The sequence below is a fragment of the Anolis sagrei genome, chromosome 3 (genome assembly GCF_037176765.1).
Source record: "Anolis sagrei isolate rAnoSag1 chromosome 3, rAnoSag1.mat, whole genome shotgun sequence".
Lineage (NCBI taxonomy): Eukaryota > Metazoa > Chordata > Lepidosauria > Squamata > Dactyloidae > Anolis > Anolis sagrei.
The window spans coordinates 188,636,856-188,656,536 of NC_090023.1; the positions used below are offsets into that span (position 1 = coordinate 188,636,856).

The 19,681-nt window shown below is 42.9% G+C and overlaps 1 protein-coding gene across 1 annotated transcript; it reads left to right on the forward strand.

The window, feature by feature from the left end:
* Positions 1 to 1,219: 1,219 nt before the first annotated feature.
* Positions 1,220 to 5,344, forward strand: LOC132770153 (homeobox protein vent1-like). Its single transcript, XM_067466262.1, has 3 exons — positions 1,220 to 1,448; positions 2,449 to 2,714; positions 5,018 to 5,344. Exons 1-3 carry the CDS (start codon positions 1,220 to 1,222, stop codon positions 5,342 to 5,344), a joined length of 822 nt encoding a protein of 273 aa, XP_067322363.1.
* The last annotated feature ends 14,337 nt before the right edge of the window (positions 5,345 to 19,681 follow it).

Below are 19,681 nucleotides of genomic sequence, written 5' to 3' on the forward strand. Positions count from 1 at the left end.
CCCACACAGAACCCCCATGACCAACAGAAAATACTTTAGGCCATCCAGTCCAACTCTCTTCACCAGGGCAAGAAAACGTAATCAGAGCCCTCCTGACAAAGAGCCATCCAGCTATAGATATAGATAGATATGATTCACACACACACACACACAGATATAGCATCATAGATTTGAAAAGGGCCCCTAAAGAAGGACTATGATATGTTGCATATTCCAAAGTAGGCAAACCAGACAATCTCCACATCAACACTGACAAAGAAACAACAAGAAATACTGTTTACCCACAAGCATAAAGAAAGTAACTAGCTGTCCCCTGCCACACGTTGCTGTGGCCCACATGGGGGTTCTGTGTGGGAGGTTTGGCTCAATTATGTCGTTGGTGGGGTTCAGCATGGTCTTTGATTGTAGGTGAACTATAAATCCCAGTAACTACAAATCCCAAATGTCAAGGTCTATTCCCCCCAAACTCCATATGTGTTCATATTTCGGCATATGGAATATTTGTGCCAAGTTTGGTCCAGCTCCATCATTGTTTGAGACCACAGTGCTCTCTGGATGTAGGTGAACTACAACTCCCAAACTCAAGGTCAATGCCCACTAAACCCTTTTAGTATTTTCTGTTGGCCATGGGAGTCCTGTATACCGGAGTTCAGAATGCTCTTTGATTTTAGGTGAACTATAAATCCCAGCAACTACAACTCCCAAATGACAAAATCAGTTTTTATGTGAAGGTCGTTCCTTGGGTTGTGGCCAAATTTGGTGGCAATTCGTCCAGTGTTTTTTGAGTTATGTTAATCCTACAAATGAACATTAAATTGCTATTTAAATAGATTCACACACACACATTAGAATAGACTGGTCCCAATCAGGCCCATGACTCTTTAGGCAAAGAATGGCCCTTGCCAAATCCCTGATGGTGATTCTTTCAATCCCAGGTTGCCTTTTGAAACCCTTTCTTCAAGGCTAAGGAGGTGACAGGAGGCAAGAGTCCCTATCGGTGGCAGACACCGTGGAGCCAGGCTTTGGGGGGAAAGTGCGAATGGGCCCCCGAGGCGGCCCTTGACCGGCCCCTTTGATGTGCCTGCTGGACCACCCCCACCCCCCCGCCAGGCGGAGGAAGGGAGAGAGGGCCGCCCCATATAAATCCGGCCAGCCTCGCAGGGTTTTGCTTTCTTCCTCAAACCGTCCAGCAAAGGCAAAGCAATCCCACTCCCCAGCCATGACCAAGGCGCCCTTCGCCTCCGTGGCCTGGCTTTCCCAGAGCAGCCGGGCGCCCAAGAAGGCTCGGGAAGAGCTCCCCGAGGCCCAGCGGGGAGAACCCTACGCCAAGGGGGGGTCTACGTGGAGAGAAGGGCCTCCTGTTAGCCGAGGGTCGCCTCCCCAACAGCAGCAAGTACACCCTTCGCCGCCCAAAGCTTCACTGGGACCCTCCGCTCCCTCTTCCTCAGGTAAGGCTCAGCCCTTGGCCTCTCTCTCTCCCATTCTCTCTTTCTCTCTCTCTCTCCTTACTGATTTCTCTTTCTTGGGTTCTCAGGGTACATCTACACTGAAGGAGAGATGCAGTTTATTGGTACCACTCGAACTATCATATCTCCTCTCAGCATTCTCTAACTTCAGGCTAAACATACCTAGCTCTTCAAGCTGCTCCTCATTCAGAACAAGCCCTATGAGGAGCGGCTGAAGAGCTGGGCATGTTTACCCTGAAGAAGAGAAGGCAGAGAGGAGACTGAGATGATGGCCATGTATAAGTATGTGAGGGGAAGTCATAGGAAGGAGGGAGCAAGCTTGTTTTCTGCTGCCCTGGAGACTAGGATGCGGAGCAATGGCTTCAAACTACAAGAAAGGAGATTCCTGGGTTGTTGTAGTTTTTTTTCGGGCTATATGGCCATGGTCCAGAGCAGTGGTTCTCAACCTGGGGTCCCCAGATGTTTTTGGCCTTCAACTCCCAGAAATCTTCACAGCTAGTAAACTGGCAGGGATTTCTGGGAGTTGTAGGCCAAAAACATCTGGGGACCCCAGGTTGAGAACCACTGCTCTAGAGGCATTCTCTCCTGACGTTTCACCTGCATCTATGGAAAGCATCCTCAGTGGTAGGCTACTCAGATAACCCGGCAGGAAATCTCACATTATCTGAGCGTGGACCCGGTTCAAAGCAGATAATGTGAGATTTTCTGCCTTGATATTCTGGGATATAGGGCTGTGTGGAAGGACTCGGAGATAACCCACTTCAAAGCAGATATTGTGGGATTTTCTGCCTTGATTTTCTGAGTTATATGGCTGTGTGGAAGGGAGATCAGAGTTCAAATCCCCACTCGGTTATGGCACAAGGAAATACGAGGGAAGAGTTGCCGCAAGTCGGGAAGAGCTTGAAGACGCCCAAATAAGTGGATGTACTGCTTGTTGTGCCTGATGGACGTGGAGCTGATGCCTCTCTTGTTTCTCCCACAGCTTTGGCGTCGCCCGAGGGGGAGTGGGTGTCCTCGGGGGGCAGCTCGGACGGGGAAGGGAGCCTCTCGGAGGGAGGCCCGCCCACCGGGAAGAGCCCCCAAAGCAGCAGCAGCAGCAGCAGCAGCATCAGCCCCCGGCGCCGGCTCCGCACGGCCTTCAGCTTGGAGCAGATCAGCACCCTGGAGAGCGCTTTCCAGCGCCACCGCTACCTGGGCGCCGCGCAGAGGCGCAAGCTGGCCGCCAAGATGCAGCTCTCCGAGGTCCAGGTAAGGCCTCCTTTGCCCCCTCCCCAATCCTCCCCGCGGGCTGCCAGGGGGTGGAGTGGCCCTCAGGCCCAAGGCAGGCAGTTGGCAAAGGCAGGGGAGAGAAGCAAAGGCTGTAGGCACAGCGACCAAAGGGATCTCCACTCAACATTAGGAAAACCTTCCTGACTTCATGTTGGACAGCAGAATAGGCTACTTCATGGGAGTGTGATTGAGTTTCCTTCTCTGGAGCTTTGTAAACAAGCTGGATGCCATAGCACAATGGTTTTCAACCTGTGGATCCCCAGGTATTTTGGACTACAACTCCCAGAAATCCCAGCCAGTTTACCAGCTGTTAAGATTTCTGCCAGTTGAAGCCCAAAACATCTGAGGACCCACAGGTTGAGAACCATAGCCATACCAGGATTATTTTAAGGAACACAAGGCAGCAGGAATATGTCCAAAATGGTCAAAGGTCTGGAAGGCTAGTTGTCATGATCTCTTGATCTCTCACTCATGCCATCCAACTAGCATCCCAGTGGCGCAGTGGGTTAAAGCCCTGTGCTGGCAAGACTGAAGACCGACAGGTCGCAGGTTTGAATCCGGGGCAGATGAGCTCCCTCTATCAACCCCAGCTCCTCATGCGGGGACATGAGAGAAGCCTCTCACAAGGATGATAAAGCATCAAAACATCCTGGCATCCCCTGGGCAATGTCCTAGCAGACAGCCAATTCTCTCACACCAGAAGCGACTTGCAGTTTCTCAGGTTACTCCTGACATGACTATATATATACTAGCATCCCTAAGGTAGAACACATGGTCTAAGAACCCCTACACAATCTCTATTAGAAATAGCTTAGGGAGCTGGAGAGATTCAGTTTGAAGAGAAGGTTGAGAAGAAACTTTGGAGCTGTGTTTTCAGTCTTGGAAACCCTTACACAATCTCTGTTAGAAATAGCTTTTTTTGTCATGTCAGGAGTGACTTGAGAGACTGCAAGTTGCTTCTGGTGTGATAGAATTGGCCGTCTGCAAGGACGTTGCCCAGGGATGTCCAGATGTTTTGATGTGTAACCATCCTTCTGGGAGGCTTCTCTCATGTCCCTGCATGAGGAACTGGAGCTGACAGAGAGAACTCATCTGCACTCTCCCCAGATTCAAACCTGTGACCTGTTTGTCTTCAGTCCTGCCGGCACAGGGGTTTAACCCGCTGTGTCACCCGGGGTTCCAGAAATAGCTTAGAGAGCTGAAGAGGTTCAATTTGAAGAGAAGATTGAGAAGAAACTTTGGAGCTGTGTTTTTAGTCTTGGAAAGGATGTCACATTGAGGAGCTGGCAAGCTTGTTTTCTGCTCTTTAAAGACTAGGGCCCAGAGCAATGGGATCATGCTTCAGGAAAAGTTTCACCCAAACATTGGGAAAAATTCTTCTGAGGGTGAAAGCAGTTAGACAGCAAAATATGCTACTGTTTCAGAAAGAAGTCTCTTTCTTTGGAGGTTTTTAAACAGAGGCTGAATGGTCATCTGTCAGGAGTGGTTCTGCATGGCACGGAGTTGGATTACCTGCCTCTTCCAACTGTATGATCCTATAAAATGCAGCAGGAAAGATATGCAGTTTGAAAGTTGGTAGAGGAGCAGCTGGAAAAGACCGGGGAGAGAATAAGACACAGATTATGGGATTAAGAAAAGGATAAAATCTTTCACAACAGTGAGGACTATTGTCTGTTATAGGATTTATGAAATAGAATAATATTACCTAGTATAGAAATATGGTTATATACTGTCATTCAAAGGGAGTAGAATAATAAGATCTGATAGTGAGTGGAGGTTTGTAGACTAGTTTGTTGCTATGTTTCATTGCTATGTTCATACTTGTGTGTTTCATTTTTGTGCTTCTGCTTTGGTGTAGTTTTTGTAGTGGTGAGAATGTAGTTGAATACTTTTAGCCTTTTATATCCATTTTTTGCTTTTTTTGTAATTTCCTGTTTATTATATTTTCTTTTATTTTGAATTTAAAAAATAGAAAGTTGTTAGGTGAGCGGTTTTGAGAAGTAGGGGAGAGAACAAGACACAAGTTATGGACTTAGGCACAGGCTATGGACACGGGAAGCATGGTGTTGGGGTGGATTGAAGTGGAATAACAGGGCAATGATCACATAGTGTAAAATAATCTCTGGATTAGACTACAAGTATTTGATGAAGAAGTCTCTAGTCTATAAAAACACATGCTTTGGGAATTGATAAAGTTTCTGGTGGCTTTGCAGCTTGGCTTGTATGAAGACTGTGTGCCACAGATCTGAGTCCATCCAACTCTTCTTCTTTCTTACCCACAGATCAAGACCTGGTTCCAGAACCGGCGGATGAAGCTGAAGCGCCAGATGCAGGAGATGCGACCAGAGGTTTATTCTTCCATTCCATTTTACAGTCCTCTCCCCTTTGCTCCCTCGAGTGGGCCTTTGTCCTACGTGTATTCACCCCACCATCAGACAGTGAGCAAGAGGGAAGATCCCATGCCTTTGGGCCTGCCTTTCCCGTCTCTACCAGCTCCCTCCATTGACCCCAGGAGCCCCTCAGCAGGGCAGCCGGGGGCTCTCTGGCCCATGCCCTTACCTTGCCTTGTGGGATACCAAGACCCTCGGACTGTATTCATGACCCTCTGATGCCAAGCCAGGGACTTGCAAAAGGATTTGCACTAAACTTTGTTCTTTCACTGAGTATCCAGAGCTACAGAACTTCATGATCTTGGATACATATGTGAAGAAGATTTTTTTGCACAAGGACATTTATTTACTTGTTGGCCAAGTGGGAAAGTGATTTATTAATATAAATGTGTGTTCAACAAGGTCCAATTGGACTTTCACTTGTCATATAAATTAGAGCTTGTCCTAAAAAGGACATAGACCAATTCCAAATTGTTTGTCTTATCCTTGACTTTAATTGGGAGCAGATTATTCTGCTGGGTGGGGGGCAGCATCTGAATGGATCTGAGTGGTTGTGTAGCTGATATTGAGATAGAGTACAAGAATCTTTTGATGTAAGGGTTGTGCAATAATTACATTAAAACACTGATCAACTTTGATCATTACTAAAAACAATTCAGAAACAAGACAAATGCTGGTATTTTGTTCATAGGCCACTGACTGGATCGGTTTTGTTTTTGTTTTTGGTATTTGCAGTGAGCGTTCTTCATTATAATATGTAAGCCACCAACTCATGGGCAATGCATTCTATAGCCATTTTCACTTTGTTGTCATCATCAAAATATGCTCAGTGAGCTCTTGATAGAAGTTTTGTCACATCAAATCCAGGGAATACCACTATGATGGTAAACATGAAATGCAAGCACAGAAAAAGTAATGCAACTCAATATGGAATAGCTGCTATGTAACATCAGTTCAGGTTGAACATGCCCCAAGCATTATGTAAATATGGCCAGTTTTGAACCTATTTTGTAACTCTTACTTTTGGATACTTTGCAATAGCAATACTGTACGAAGCAACCATGACACCAGATGCACAATTTTATTCATTAACACCTAGCATTTCCATAGTACCATATGTTTGTTCAACCATTGTGCAATCTAGGACAGTATTTCAGGCTGTGTGTGCCTTCAAGTCATTTCTGAGTTATGATGACCCTAAGACAAATCTATCACAAAGTTTTCTGAGGCTAAGAATGTGTGACTTGCCCAGTGGGTTTTAATGGACAAGTGAAATTTGAATGCTGGTCTCCAGAGTCCTACTCTCTGCCACACTGGTCAGTCTGTTGTACTGCCTATGCAACAATCTATTTTTCATCTTTTCAGTACTCACCATAAAAGTATTAGCACTTTAAACTACATGGTCCTTGTATCACCACCACCAACCTCTCAGTTCATTTTATATGTTGGAGCATTTTCTAGAGTTATTAGAACCACAGTGAGTCGCCCTAAAGGGCTGAGAAATGCGGTATATAAGCGAAGTAAATAATAATAATAAATAAATAAATATTACAGGGAACAAGACAAATGTGATTGCACTACCACCAGGGAAGTAAAATATACTGAATTATCAATCCATGTATACAAATACATTCCATGTAAAACAAAATATTAAAATATTAAACAGTTCTAGCCTATATTTTAGATATGTTATCTTTTCACTTCCTGTCAATGTGACATTTTAAAATGTTTCTTAACATAATAAAAGTTTTACTATTTGGTTCATTTCAGCCACATCTGCTTCCTGTGAGTAACCTCTTATCGTTTATAAATTAGGACATGTGTGCACATGATTGAGATCAACATAATATGCTTTAAAACATACAAACACACCAATTATATTTGTATTCCTGATTTTCTCCTGAGAGTCTGACATGAGACTACACTGTTTTCTTTACAAAACATTCAGTTTCCAAACTGAAGTCCACATATCAGAATGAGGAAGAAAAAAATGTCAGTTTCCTAATGAATGTACCATGTATAATATGCATCCTTGTAAACAGGGGGGGTTGGCTCCTGAATTAAGACATGTGTGAATGCCCTGAGAGCAGCAGACTGTCCTGACACTTGCTTCCTATGACCTTCCCCAAAAAGGCTATACAGAGAGTTGTGTTTTGTTCAATGGTTAGTATATATGTATGTGGGGAAGTGGATAACCGCCCCCCCCCCCCTTTTCCCCAGCTGTGTAGAAAATGTCTCTCATAATCAAAAGTTTACAAGGATGTATGCATTCATACATTTTATAATGTCAAATTTACATCTTTAGAAATAGTAAGTGAATTACATGAAGCACATGAGTCGCATATGCAGCACATAGAACACCTCTTTCCGAGAGTTCAGACCCCAGGTAGTTCATGGGACCTTAATGTGCAGCCCTTGGAGTTCTCCAAAGTTCCCAGATCCTTCACCTCCACAAACGTTAAATGACTCCAATAAACTGTTTAAAAATCTGCTGAAAATGAAATAGGATGGATGAGGTATTTTTCCAATCATTTACTAGCAAAATTGGAACTGGGAAGCCTTTCCACAGTTTCATTATCTTCCATTGACATGGAGGTAACATGAAAAAAAAATAGAAATCCTTTAGTGTATTTGTGTGTATTTGATTTCTATTTGATTTCCTGTTTCCCTGTCCTGGTCTCTCTTATGTCTCATCAGACTTTCCATGTCAAGGCTTGGAGACACCTTAATCTATCCTTAATTGAAGAGATAAGATTTATAACACCAGAATCTCTTTCTACCTTTTCTCTGAGTAACTGATTCACATGGAGAAGAGTAGGTAGACTGTGAAATGGCACAATTCATTCTCCATTTCCATTCCAGACCTAAGAATTTTATTACCAGAGAGAGGGGGGAAGGGGGTGGGCTTCCATACAGCCCTATATCCCAGAATATCAAGGCAGAAAATCTCAAAGAATATCTGCTTTGAACTGGGTCCACACTCAGATAATGTGAGATTTCCTGCCTTGATATTCTGGGATATAGGGCTGTGTAAAAGGGCTCAGAACAATATATCAGAACATAATATGTTTCTCGTGCAGATTATGGAAAGAGAAGTATCCCAAGATATATATTTTTGCCTAACACCATGAACTTGGCATGGGTAGCCTGGAGAAGAAAGTATTGAGTGGTGATATAACTGTCATGTTAAAATGTATGAATTATGTAGAAAATGGCGTGAGCTTGCTCCAAGGGGATTCAAATTCTAAAAAGAAGGAGTAGGAGCAGAACAGTGGTTCTTAACCTGTGGGCCCCCAGGTGTTTTGGCCTACATCTCCCAGAAATCCCAGCCAGTTTACCAGCTGTTAGGATTTCTGGGAGTTGAAGGCCAAAACATCTGAGGACCCACAGGTTGAGAACCACTGGAGTAGAAGGACTAATACTTAAATTTTGAGCAGAACTTCTTGACCATGCAAGATGTTCAAATGGGGTGCCTAAGAGGATGGTGGACTTTCCATCTTTCAATAGAGGTTGAATGGCCATCTACTGGGAGTGCTTTAGTTTATTCAATAAATCCTAGTAATAATAACCAGTGCAGTGTGTCTATTTGTTTTTAAGTGTCTTCAAATTATTTCCAACTTGTGGCAACCCAAAGGCAAACTTATCATGGGGTTTTCTGTGGGCCAGAGTGTGTGATCACCTCCAGAGTGAAAATTCCTGGGGCAGGCATGGGCCCCTGTAATCCTCCAGGTCTTCTTTAGAATGGAACTGGCTGGGTTTGCTATGTGAGAGGAGGAGCTGCAGGCCAAGAAGGGTTGTAGATGTTGACAAGTAGAGATGGAGTAAACTACTGGAAATGATCCCTAATTTCTCATGAAACCTTATATGCCCCCTAGATATGATTCCACAAGATTGGGGGACCCTTCAGTATAATCTAGAGAAGGCAGGGAGGAGGAGAAGCTCTACTGTATAAGCTAAAGTACATGCATGTTTGACAGAGTTTCAATTGTTTCCTAGACACCATGCCAATGTTCCTGTTTGTCCATGAAGGTCTAATCACTCATGTTCATGGCATCATAGAATCATAGAGCCCACGGTGGTGCAGTGGGTTAAACCCCTGTGCCGGCAGGACTGAAGACCGACAGGTCGCAGATTCGAATCCGGGGAGAGGCAGATGAGCTCCCTTTATCAGCTCCAGCTCCTCATGTGGGGACATGAGAGAAGCCTCCCACAAGGATGATAAAAACATCAAATCATCCAGGCGTCCCCTGAGCAACGTCCTTGCAGACGGCCAGTTCTCTCACACCAGAAGTCACTTGCTCCTGACACGACAAAAAAATAAATAAATCACAGAGCTGGAAGAGACCTCATGGGCCATCCAATCCAACCTCAACTGCTTAGGGTATCAGTCCGGCCCCCCTGATTTTTTTTCAGAGCAATTTGCACCCTATGCATCCTACAGAAAGGCAGAAACAAAGAGAGTCAGATCAGAAAACTCATGCTATTCACTTCTCAACAGCTTGAAATAAACTTTTTCTTAGAAAAAAATATTTTCTTATCTGGCCTGTCTAAAAATGCTATCATGTCTTATCTTGGAATATAAGCAGGCTCATTCTGGTTAGTATTTGGATGGGGGACCACCAAAGAATGCCAGGTGCCATAGACTACATTTCAGAAGGCAATGGCAATGGCAAATGCCTAAGAAACCCTTATGAAATTCAAGAGTCTGACATAAGCTAACAGAGGACCTGGAAGCACACATACACTCTTTATGTGTTTTTATTGTAATTCCCATCATCTCTGCCCAAGATGGACATGGACCACGAGTTATAGTTCCAATCCAAATGACACTCACTTGGGGCACTTTATTCCAAATTTGATATTATTAGTTTCATTTGTATAGACTATGTTGTCTTATACTGAGCCAAAACCATACATTTTCCTTGAACCTAAAAATTAAATACTTACCAAAACAGTTTTAAGAACTTAGATTCAATTTAGCATGCAAAAGATTGAAAATAAAAATATAAAAATGAGGTAGCGAATATCTTGATTAAAAATACAAGACTTTGATGTGCTGATCTTTAGTAACAGTCCCTTTATTCAGTCAACATTTATTTTGTAATGAACTATTCGTTTGTTTTTTCCAACCAGACCCACTATACCTTTCAAGGGTACATGCTGGCTACCCCAACCCTCTACTCCTTTGTCCCAGGTGGAGAATGCTGTCTATGTGAGGACACAGTGCTTAAGAACATGGCTCATAACACCTAACCCTTACATGGCCAAGATCACAAACAGTCAGCATATTTGGGGAATGGGGCATACGGACATCAGATCAAGACCTTCAAATCCTATCAAAAACAGATGGAGGGACTGAATTTAGAACTTACTTTTTTATATTCTACTTAGTTGAGTATGTGACATATCACATCAAGTCATCTCTTCCACAGAAGCTGTGGTCTCCTGCTGTGTTGCTGCAAAGGACAGAAGACATGAGGCCTTAAGCAAACAAGCCACTTCAGAGAGTTCATGGAGGAAAATGGAAGCAAGGTGAGATAAACTAACAACAGAGAAGTTGAAATAAACAGGAAGTGGAGAGAAATTCAACCAGAAGGTGATAAGGTGATTAACTCATGTTTCTTTGAAATAGAAGCACTTTTTGGGCCACTGCAGTTTGGCTAATAACATAGCAAATTTAGGAGCATTAAATATGGTTTTTTTATTGCTTGGCCTGATTTAAGCTTTGGCATTAGAACTTACGGGCATGTGAATTTGAACTGCAATGTTTGCCCACGTCACAAGCAACTTGATGGATGATTAGTTGATTTAAAATTGATTTAAAATTAATTCAGTAGGAATCCTTTTGAAAGGGGACCATATGCAATTAGAGATAGTCATATAGTTATGTGCATAGATAATGAAAAGAAATATATTACTCTGTATATATTATTTTCTTAATTTCTAGGGCCACAGTTTGTTTTTCTGTGCTTTAAATGTTGTACACCTCCTTGAGTATGCTATGAACTGCCTTGAGTCCCCCCCCCCCCCAGGGGTGAGAAAGGTGGCCTATAAATACAGAAAAGAAAGAAAGAAAGAAAGAAAGAAAGAAAGACAGAGGTTTTGACTTATGATGCTCTTAAGGCAGACCTATCATTGGGTTTTCTTGGCAAGATTTGTGCTCAGGATCATTGTCTTTGCCTTCCTCTGAGGCTGAGAAGATGTGCCTAATGTCTCTCAGTCATTTCCATGTCTGAGACAGCAGATGCACACTGCAGCTAGGAAATCAGGAGATGTTTACTTCTTAGGAGGAGAGCAATGACCAATCTCAATGACATAGTGAAGAGTAGAGACATCATACTGGCAACAAAGGTCTGCATAGTTAAAGCAATAGTATTCCCTGTAGTAACCTATGTGTGTGAGAGCTGGACCATAAGGAAGGCTGAGCGGGGGAAGATAGATGCTTTTGAACTGTGGTGCTAGAGGAAAATCTGAGTGTGCCTTGGACCATGAGAATATCAAACCAGTTCATACTCCAGAAAATACGGTAATGTCCAACTGCTCACTGGAGGGAAGGATATTAGAGGCAAAGATAAACTACTTTGGCCACATTATGATAAAACAGGAAAGCTTGGAGAAGATAATGATGCTGGGGAAAATGGAAGGAAAAAGGAAGAGGGGCCGACCAACGGCAAGATGGATTGAAGCGACTGCCTTGACCTTGGAGCTGAGGGTGGTGATGGATGACAGGGAGCTCTAGCGTGGGCTGGTCCATGAGGTCACAAAGAGTTGGAAGCGACTGAATGAACACAATAGTTGAACACTCAAGCACTGCACAACACTGGCCATATTTTGCAAAAGAGTTATTAGAAAGAAGGAATGTATTTTTTGAATGCCAATAGTATATCTTTTCTGCCACTCACGCAAGCCCTAAACGGTTTGGGACCCACCTACCTTCGTGACTGTATCTCTCTCCATGTACCAACCCGGGCCCTTCGATCTTTGGGGTAGGCCATCCTTTCGCCCCTACCATTTCACAAGTTCATCTTGTGGGCACAAGGGAGAGAGCCTTCTCCTCTGTGGCCCCCCGACTCTGGAACTCATTACCTGGAGAGATCAGGAAAGCCCCTTCACTAGAAACGTTCAAAAAGAACCTTAAAACCGGCTCTTTTGCTGCGCCTTTGGAGAGTAGGTGCATAACATGATACCACTGCTCCCCTCAACGCTTCTGCCACTGGGGTACATGCCCTCCACATGGGAAGTTTAGTTCTATAACACTGTTTGTTTTTACGAGCTCCCTTCAAATAACTTTCTCCTATTTCATCTCATTAGTGCTTCTTAACTGTTTTATCCTTTTACACGTGGCCCGCCTACTGTTATCGTGACTGTGTTTATTGGAATGTTTTTTCTTCTTCTATGTAATTTTGATGATGTTGATTGTTGGTTGTGTTTTTGGGTTTATTTCATTGTAATGTTGTCCGTGCTTGGCCCCATGTAAGCCCTGATGAGATCTGGTGCCTTTAGGGCAGTTAAACCACAATTCCTCAGTTTATGTTAAATGAGAGCATGGTAAGACTCCTTTCAACTCAGTGTTTGTTTGTTTTTTTAAAGTTTTAAAAACTTCATAATGGTCCACGGACCCACAACTATACTCCGGTTTCTCTTCAGATCCTATGGATCTTTCACCTTTTACTTTCAACTCAGTGTGCATTCACACCTAGGCATAAGATTACTTTTATTAAAAAATATGATGGTTGAACTTGAACATATCCCAGTACAAGTCTATTTGAACAGAAGACACAAACCAGGAGGACAATTTGACGAGCTACCCAGTTCAATAATTGTTTACTCAGACAAACATTTACTACATTTTGTAGTGCAGAGGTAGAACTCTACCACAATCTAAATGTTCCTAGACTATCTTTCCCAGCATTCCTCCAAAGATGCTGAGAGTTGTAAGGAAGTCTGCACAAGGACCTCATCACACTAGAGAATGAATCCATTTTAAATCTGGTTCCTGCCTCTTGCAGAATTCTGGGGTTTGTAGTTTAGGGGGGAGTCTTTAATAGCCTCACTAAACTACAAACCACAGAATTCTGCAGAAGGCAGTGGATTCATTCTCCAGTGTGATGAAGTAGTAAGTGTTGTTGTGAGCCATTCCCCAACTAATGTTTTCTCACTATAACTATTGTAGCTTAGCCTGCAATACAGGCAGCAAAATTTAATGTGTAATCTACAGTCCCACCCATATGCCATTTTACAGCTTTATTTTTATTTTCCCTTTTCTGTTTCCATGTTTTGTTTTGTTTTGTTTTTTGAGAGTGAATGAAAAACAAAGGAGGGAAATATTTTAGTTGTTGATACTGATCTCATTCATGGACGTTCTGAAAAACCGAATTCTCTCTACTCTTCACCTTTAGCAAAAAGCACAATACCTTTCAGGTCCTTGGTGTTGTCACTGATTGCAAATTGCTGTGATCTTAAATCTGAGCCTTTGATCATGAGAAGACTGAAGAAAACCTGTTGGCTAAACAGAAGCCATATCTCAGTATCCCAGTCTCCAAGCATCCAGAGATGTGTTGAAAAGGTGTAGCTCAAGGCTACTTATCAACCAGGACCCCAGAGAAGACTTTGCGTCTCACAACACTCTTTGTTGTTTTAGTTGCAGCAATCAGATCTACCCTTTTAGAAATTAGCCTCTGGCTGTATTGGCTGGGAAAGTAGTTTCCAAACTCTAGTCTTTCAGGTGATTTGGACTTCAATTCCCTGAATCTCTGACCATCGCCAAAGTATTGTGAATTGAAGATCAAAACATCAGGAGAACAAGAGCTTGAGAATGATAGGATAGGGGATTTTGGAAGATGCAGTACAAGCACACAACTTTTCCCGTGGTCAAAGAGTGAGTACCATTGGTGCCGTGTAATAGTAGTTTCCTCCTCATGGGTCTACACAGTATCTCTGATTCTTTAATGCAGTAGTTCTCAACCTGTGGGTCCCCAGGTGTTCTGGTCTACAACTCCCAGAAACCCCAACCAATTTACCAGTTGTTAGGATTTCTGGGAGTTGAAGGCCAAAACATCTGGGGACCCATAGGTTGGGAACCACTGCTTTAATGTATGCTGAGGCTATTGGGAACTTCAAACCAGCAATATTTGAAGAGCCACACAATTCATTACCCAGACATAGTTGGTAATTTAGAAGTCCTTCCTGATCTTATGAGCCCATTTTAAAGAAGCTCAGATGACTCCTCACCAAACAAACTCAAGGAAAGGACTAATGTTAGCAAGGAGACTTGAGTGCAGGCATGCCCAATCAGGATCCCTTACCATTATTTGGCCAAGCAAACCAGCAGAGAGCTGAGCAGTTGTGGGTCAACTTTCCTGCCCCCCTGCTGTCCCCAGACTCCATGGAGCCCAATATCAGGTAGCTAGCATAACCTGGGAAAACCCATCTGAGATCTGTGGTTTTGAAGCAAAGATCTCACCCTTCTCACCATTAGGCCTAATCTTTAGCTATTTTCTATCCCTTTGATGCACAATTAACTGTCAATTAACCAGGAAATCCCCCTTCCCTTTTCCAAGAAACTCAAAAGGAAAGCTGTGGCTTGAAGATTTTTTTTCTATGTAGCAGTTATAATAGGAAAAGGGGTAAGCTGTGGTTCCATCCAGATGTTTTTGACTCATCTGCAGCACAATGTGTAAAGGAAGGGCAATATAAAGGGTAAAGAATCTGGCTTTGAAAAGGAGGGAGAAAAGAAAATAATGTTAAAGGAGTGTATAAAAAAAGAATATAGCAATGGGAGGCATATTTTTAAACTAGAAAATATGAGAACTAAAAGAAAAGCTTGATGAAATCCCAAAAGCTCCTTGTGTGCACCTTAAAGCAGAGGTAGGGAAATGTGTGGCACTACAGATGTTGGATTTAACTCAGGACATCTCTCAGAATTGTCTATACTGATTGGGATTAAGGAGAACAGCACTGCAAGAGCACCTGGAAAAATACATGTCACCTACTCCAATTTATTATAGTGTAACCATAGGCTGGATCTACACTGCCAAAAACAATGCAGTTCAGAGATGGTGGGAGAGAATGGCTGGAGAATCCTGGAAGTTGTGCTGTCAAAAGCTTTCATGGGGATCATAGGGTTGCTGTGAGTTTTCCAGGCTATATAGCCATGTTCCAAATGCATATTCTCCTGACGTTTTGCCTACATCTATGGCAGGCATTCTCAATCATCTTCACATCTATGGCAGACTTCACAACCTCTGAGGATGCCTGCCATAGATGTGGGTGAAATGTCTGGTGAATATGCTTCTGGAAAATGGCCATATAGCCTGGAAAACTCACAGCAACACAGAGATTCTGGCCATGAAGCCTTTGGCAATACATCGAATGTAACTCTCTGGAAAACATTCTCGAAGTTGTTGTCTCCAAATGCTGGAGAATTCTGGAAGTTGTAATCTCAAAAAAAAAATCATAGTAATTTTGTTGGAGCAGAGCCAAGACTCCTTTATTCTCCGGTTTAGTTTCCTGACTATTTTCTGGGTAGTTGGTTTTGTTATTGTTGTGTGCCTCCAAGTCATATCTGACTTATCACAATATAAAGAAATACGAGGAACAGCCTGTGTATCTCATCTGCACTTTTCTTTTCAATTCTTCTCCATGCATTTCATAATCCTGGCCTTTTGATCCTTAAATCATTTTCAAAGAGTTAAGGAGACTTACTCAGATAAACCTGGCTTTAGGTTCCACAGCTTTATTGTTACTTGAAATCAATGGCTCCCACTGTGATTTGATTTTCCATATCAGAGTTGAGAGGGTGGCATTGGGATCCTAATTTGTAAAGATGCTGGAATAGTGGGTGGGTAGATGTCAAGTGATCCCATCAAATGCTAGGTTTTTAAAAATGTGTGAGTTACACAGGCCTAGTGGATGTTCTGTGACTTAGTGATACCACCTCTTGTGACTCAAACAAAGCAAGGAAGAACCAGGACAAGGGACAAGTTAGTGGTCCTGGATGCTTCAAACAAAAGGTCTCCTTAGCTCAGTTAATCTCATTGATGCCTAATTGAGTATCTAATAGCAAGGATCAGTACTTCAAAGGCCCAGCTAAATAAACTTGTTAGCATTTCCAAAGGGGGTGGAGAGTGTTACAAACAGTCATCCATTTGCTTATGGTGGATACTTAAAAGGGAAACTGCTCCTCTGAGTAGATAATGATGTGTGATCTCAAACAAGCCCAAGAAAGGGAGGCGGTGGTAGGGAGTGGTATTGTCTCCCATGCAAAAGCTAAGGACAATGATAGTCTGGAGGGAATGAGGTGGGAGTTGCCCCACTTTGGATCCCTTTGATCAGCTAAGCCCAGCCCTGAGGAGCTGGTGATCCTGCCAGACTGCTGGCGCCTGGCCCTTAGGACTATCTTCTTTTACAACCTCTCAATGCACAATGGATTAAATAGATATGTGCCAAGGGGGAGCAGTCTACTGCCAGGTAGCTTATGGCCTAGAGAAGAGGTGTCAAACTAGTAGCCCTTCACATGTCTGAACTTCAGATTCCAGGTGCCCTAGCCAACTTGTCCAATGGTAAGGAATTCTGGGAGCTGAAGTCCAAGACACCTGGAGGGTCACATATTTGACACCACTGTCTTAAAGGGAAGCGGGAAATTATGACTTATCTACTTGGGATCAAAAATAGAGCCAGAGTTGGAAGGGACTCCAAAGGCAATCCAATCCCATTCTGCTATGTTGGAACAACACAATTGCATTGGCCTTTTTTGCTACTGCATTACACTATTGACTCATGTTTAGCTTGTGATACAATCACAAAATTGGACGAGACTCCATGAGCCATCCAATCCAATCCCATTCTGATACACAGGAAAACACAACTGCATTGGCTTTTTAAGCTGCTGGATCACACTGTTGGCTCATGTTTAGGTTATGATAGTATCACAGAGTTGGATGAGACTCCAAGAGCCATTCCATGCAATCCTGTTCTGCTATGCAAGAAAAGACAATCACATTGGCCTTTTGAGCTGCTGTATCATACTGCTGACTCCAAAGGCCACCCAAAGACTCCAAAGGCTATCCAATCCAATCCAATCCAATCCCATTCTGCTATGGGGAAGCCATTCTGCTAGGACTCAATGGAGCCTTAGTTTCAAATAACAGGAGAGGAGATTCCACCTGAACATTAGGAAGAACTGACGGTAAGGCATTTGAGCTGCTTGACTTCATATTTGTAGTAAAGATAAAGATTTACAATGGCATTAAGCCTAGTTGTTTTTTTTTACTCTGGAGGGTGATTCTCTTCTCCATTTCTAAGTCAAAGAGCCGGCATTGTCTGTAGACACCTCCAAGGTCATGTGGCCAGCATGACTGCATGGAGCACCGTTGAACCTGTTTAGTAGTATAAAGCAAGTTTGTACAGAACATGTGCAGAGTATTTTCTCACAAGTAACAGCTTATGCCTCACACCCATGGAGGGATTACAGTACAGGTAATGGTTTTTGTTTAAAGTGAAAGTATTCATGTAGGACTAAGCCATAGTGATTTTCTTGACTTTCCTGTAGATTCAGATTTTTCCCCCTTCAAATAAAGGTTATACTTTAAATCCTTTAACAGCACAATAGTAGGCATTTGTTGTTGTTGATACAGAAAAATTGGTGACTCATCACACATAGAATGCAGCAAGAAAGTGATTAGATAGCTGCCACTCAACGGCAGTAAAGCATTGACATTTAATTAAACTGATTTCTTTTAGCACTCTAGTGTGCCCTTGTCAGCTGGATAATGCCAGTATTACTTAGCTTCTTGTTTACCTTTGGTATCTGATCCACACAAAAAAGAAAAGAAGAAAAACAAGCATTGAGAATAGCATCCTATGCTAAATATAAGAGAAGCAAATAAAAAGAATAAGGGGAGAGGGAGAGAGAAGGAAACAAACAAAAAATAAATAAAACAGGAAAACTCCTAGAAAATAATAGAGAGCTGAAGCAGGCTACAATTGGACATGGGAGAAAGAAACAATGTACTACATAGCCTGAATGTTGTTGAGTTCTGTACAGTCCAAAGATTTATATACATGTGTGACCCTACTACTACTCCATAGGTACTGCTCCGACACTCCATGTAGTCATGCCGGCCACATGACCTTGGAGGTGTCTATAGACAACACCGGTTCTTTAGCTTAGAAATGGAGATGAGCACCAACCCCCAGAGTCGGACACGACTGGACTTAATGTCAGGGGAAAACCTTTACCTTTACCTATTTACCTAATCACATTTTTGCTTTCGAACCGCTAGCTAGGCAGAAGCTGGGCTAAAGGCCAGGAGCTCACCCTGACCCACCTTCAAACTGGCAGCTTTTCAACTGACAAGATTGACTACAGCTGGTGTTTAACTTGCTATGCTAAAGCCAGCATATAACAACTCTGTGCTCACCTGCATAATTTTCTGTATCTCTGCATTCATTTTCTTTAATTGTGTATTTCTTCACATACAGGGTACATGATATAATAAATCAATTTCACAATTATTTCCATTTGCAGCCCAATTTCCAATTCATCCTCTCCTCAGCAGTCTTCCTCCCCTGCCTCTATATACCAATTGATCCACCTTATCTCTGTATTGTTTAACATTTTGAGATTACAAAAACATGTATCTTCATGTTGACCCTTACTTACAGCAACTATTCCATTTTTAATATTCTTATCTTTAATCTTTCACATGCTAAATTGTATCTATGTCCTTAAAACTGTTCTTAAAGCATCTAAAATGATGATTATTTATTTTCCTCAATCAATGAGGATATCCACAATTCAAGAGAGATATTGACAAGCTGGAATGTGTCCAGAGGAGGGCGACTAAAATGATCAAGGGTCTGGAGAACAAGCCCTATGAGGAGCGGCTTAAGGAGCTGGGCATGTTTAGCCTGAAGAAGAGAAGGCTGAGAGGAGATATGATAGCCATGTATAAATATGTGAGAGGACGCCACAGGGAGGAGGGAGCAAGCTTGTTTTCTGCTTCCTTGGAGACTAGGATGCAGAACAATGGCTTCAAACTACAAGAGAGGAGATTCCATCTGGACATGAGGAAGAACTTCCTGACTGTGAGAGCTGTTCAGCAGTGGAACTCTCTGCCCCAGAGTGTGGTGGAGGCTCCTTCTTTGGAAGCTTTTAAACAGGGGCTGGATGGCTATCTGTCAGGGGTGATTTGAATGCAATATTCCTGCTTCTTGGCAGGGGGTTGGACTGGATGGCCCATGAGGTCTCTTCCAACTCTTTGACTCTATGATTCTATGGTGTCATAAATTAGCCTCCCCACATAAGCGGTACCTAAATTTCCTTCTTGACAGATGCAACTGTCTTTCAGGCTGCAAAGGTCAACAGCAAGCTACACAAATTGGTCGGAAGCTCACTCCGACCCGGGCTGGTCAGTAGTGATCTTAATGCAGCTAACTCCCAGCCAGCTGTGCCACAGTCCCTGTGCAATGATTTGGCTATATGACTTTGCTTGCATGGATTCTAAAACCCATAGACCCCCATATCTTATGGTATATAATGGTATAGTACAATGG

Excerpts from the sequence above, each read along its gene's own strand:
- LOC132770153 (XM_067466262.1), top strand. The coding sequence starts at position 1,220 with ATGACCAAGGCGCCCTTCGCCTCCGTGGCCTGGCTTTCCCAGAGCAGC. Across the intron at positions 1,449-2,448 it reads CTCCGCTCCCTCTTCCTCAG|CTTTGGCGTCGCCCGAGGGG; the intron begins GTAAGGCTCAGC and ends TTTCTCCCACAG. Across the intron at positions 2,715-5,017 it reads TGCAGCTCTCCGAGGTCCAG|ATCAAGACCTGGTTCCAGAA; the intron begins GTAAGGCCTCCT and ends TCTTACCCACAG.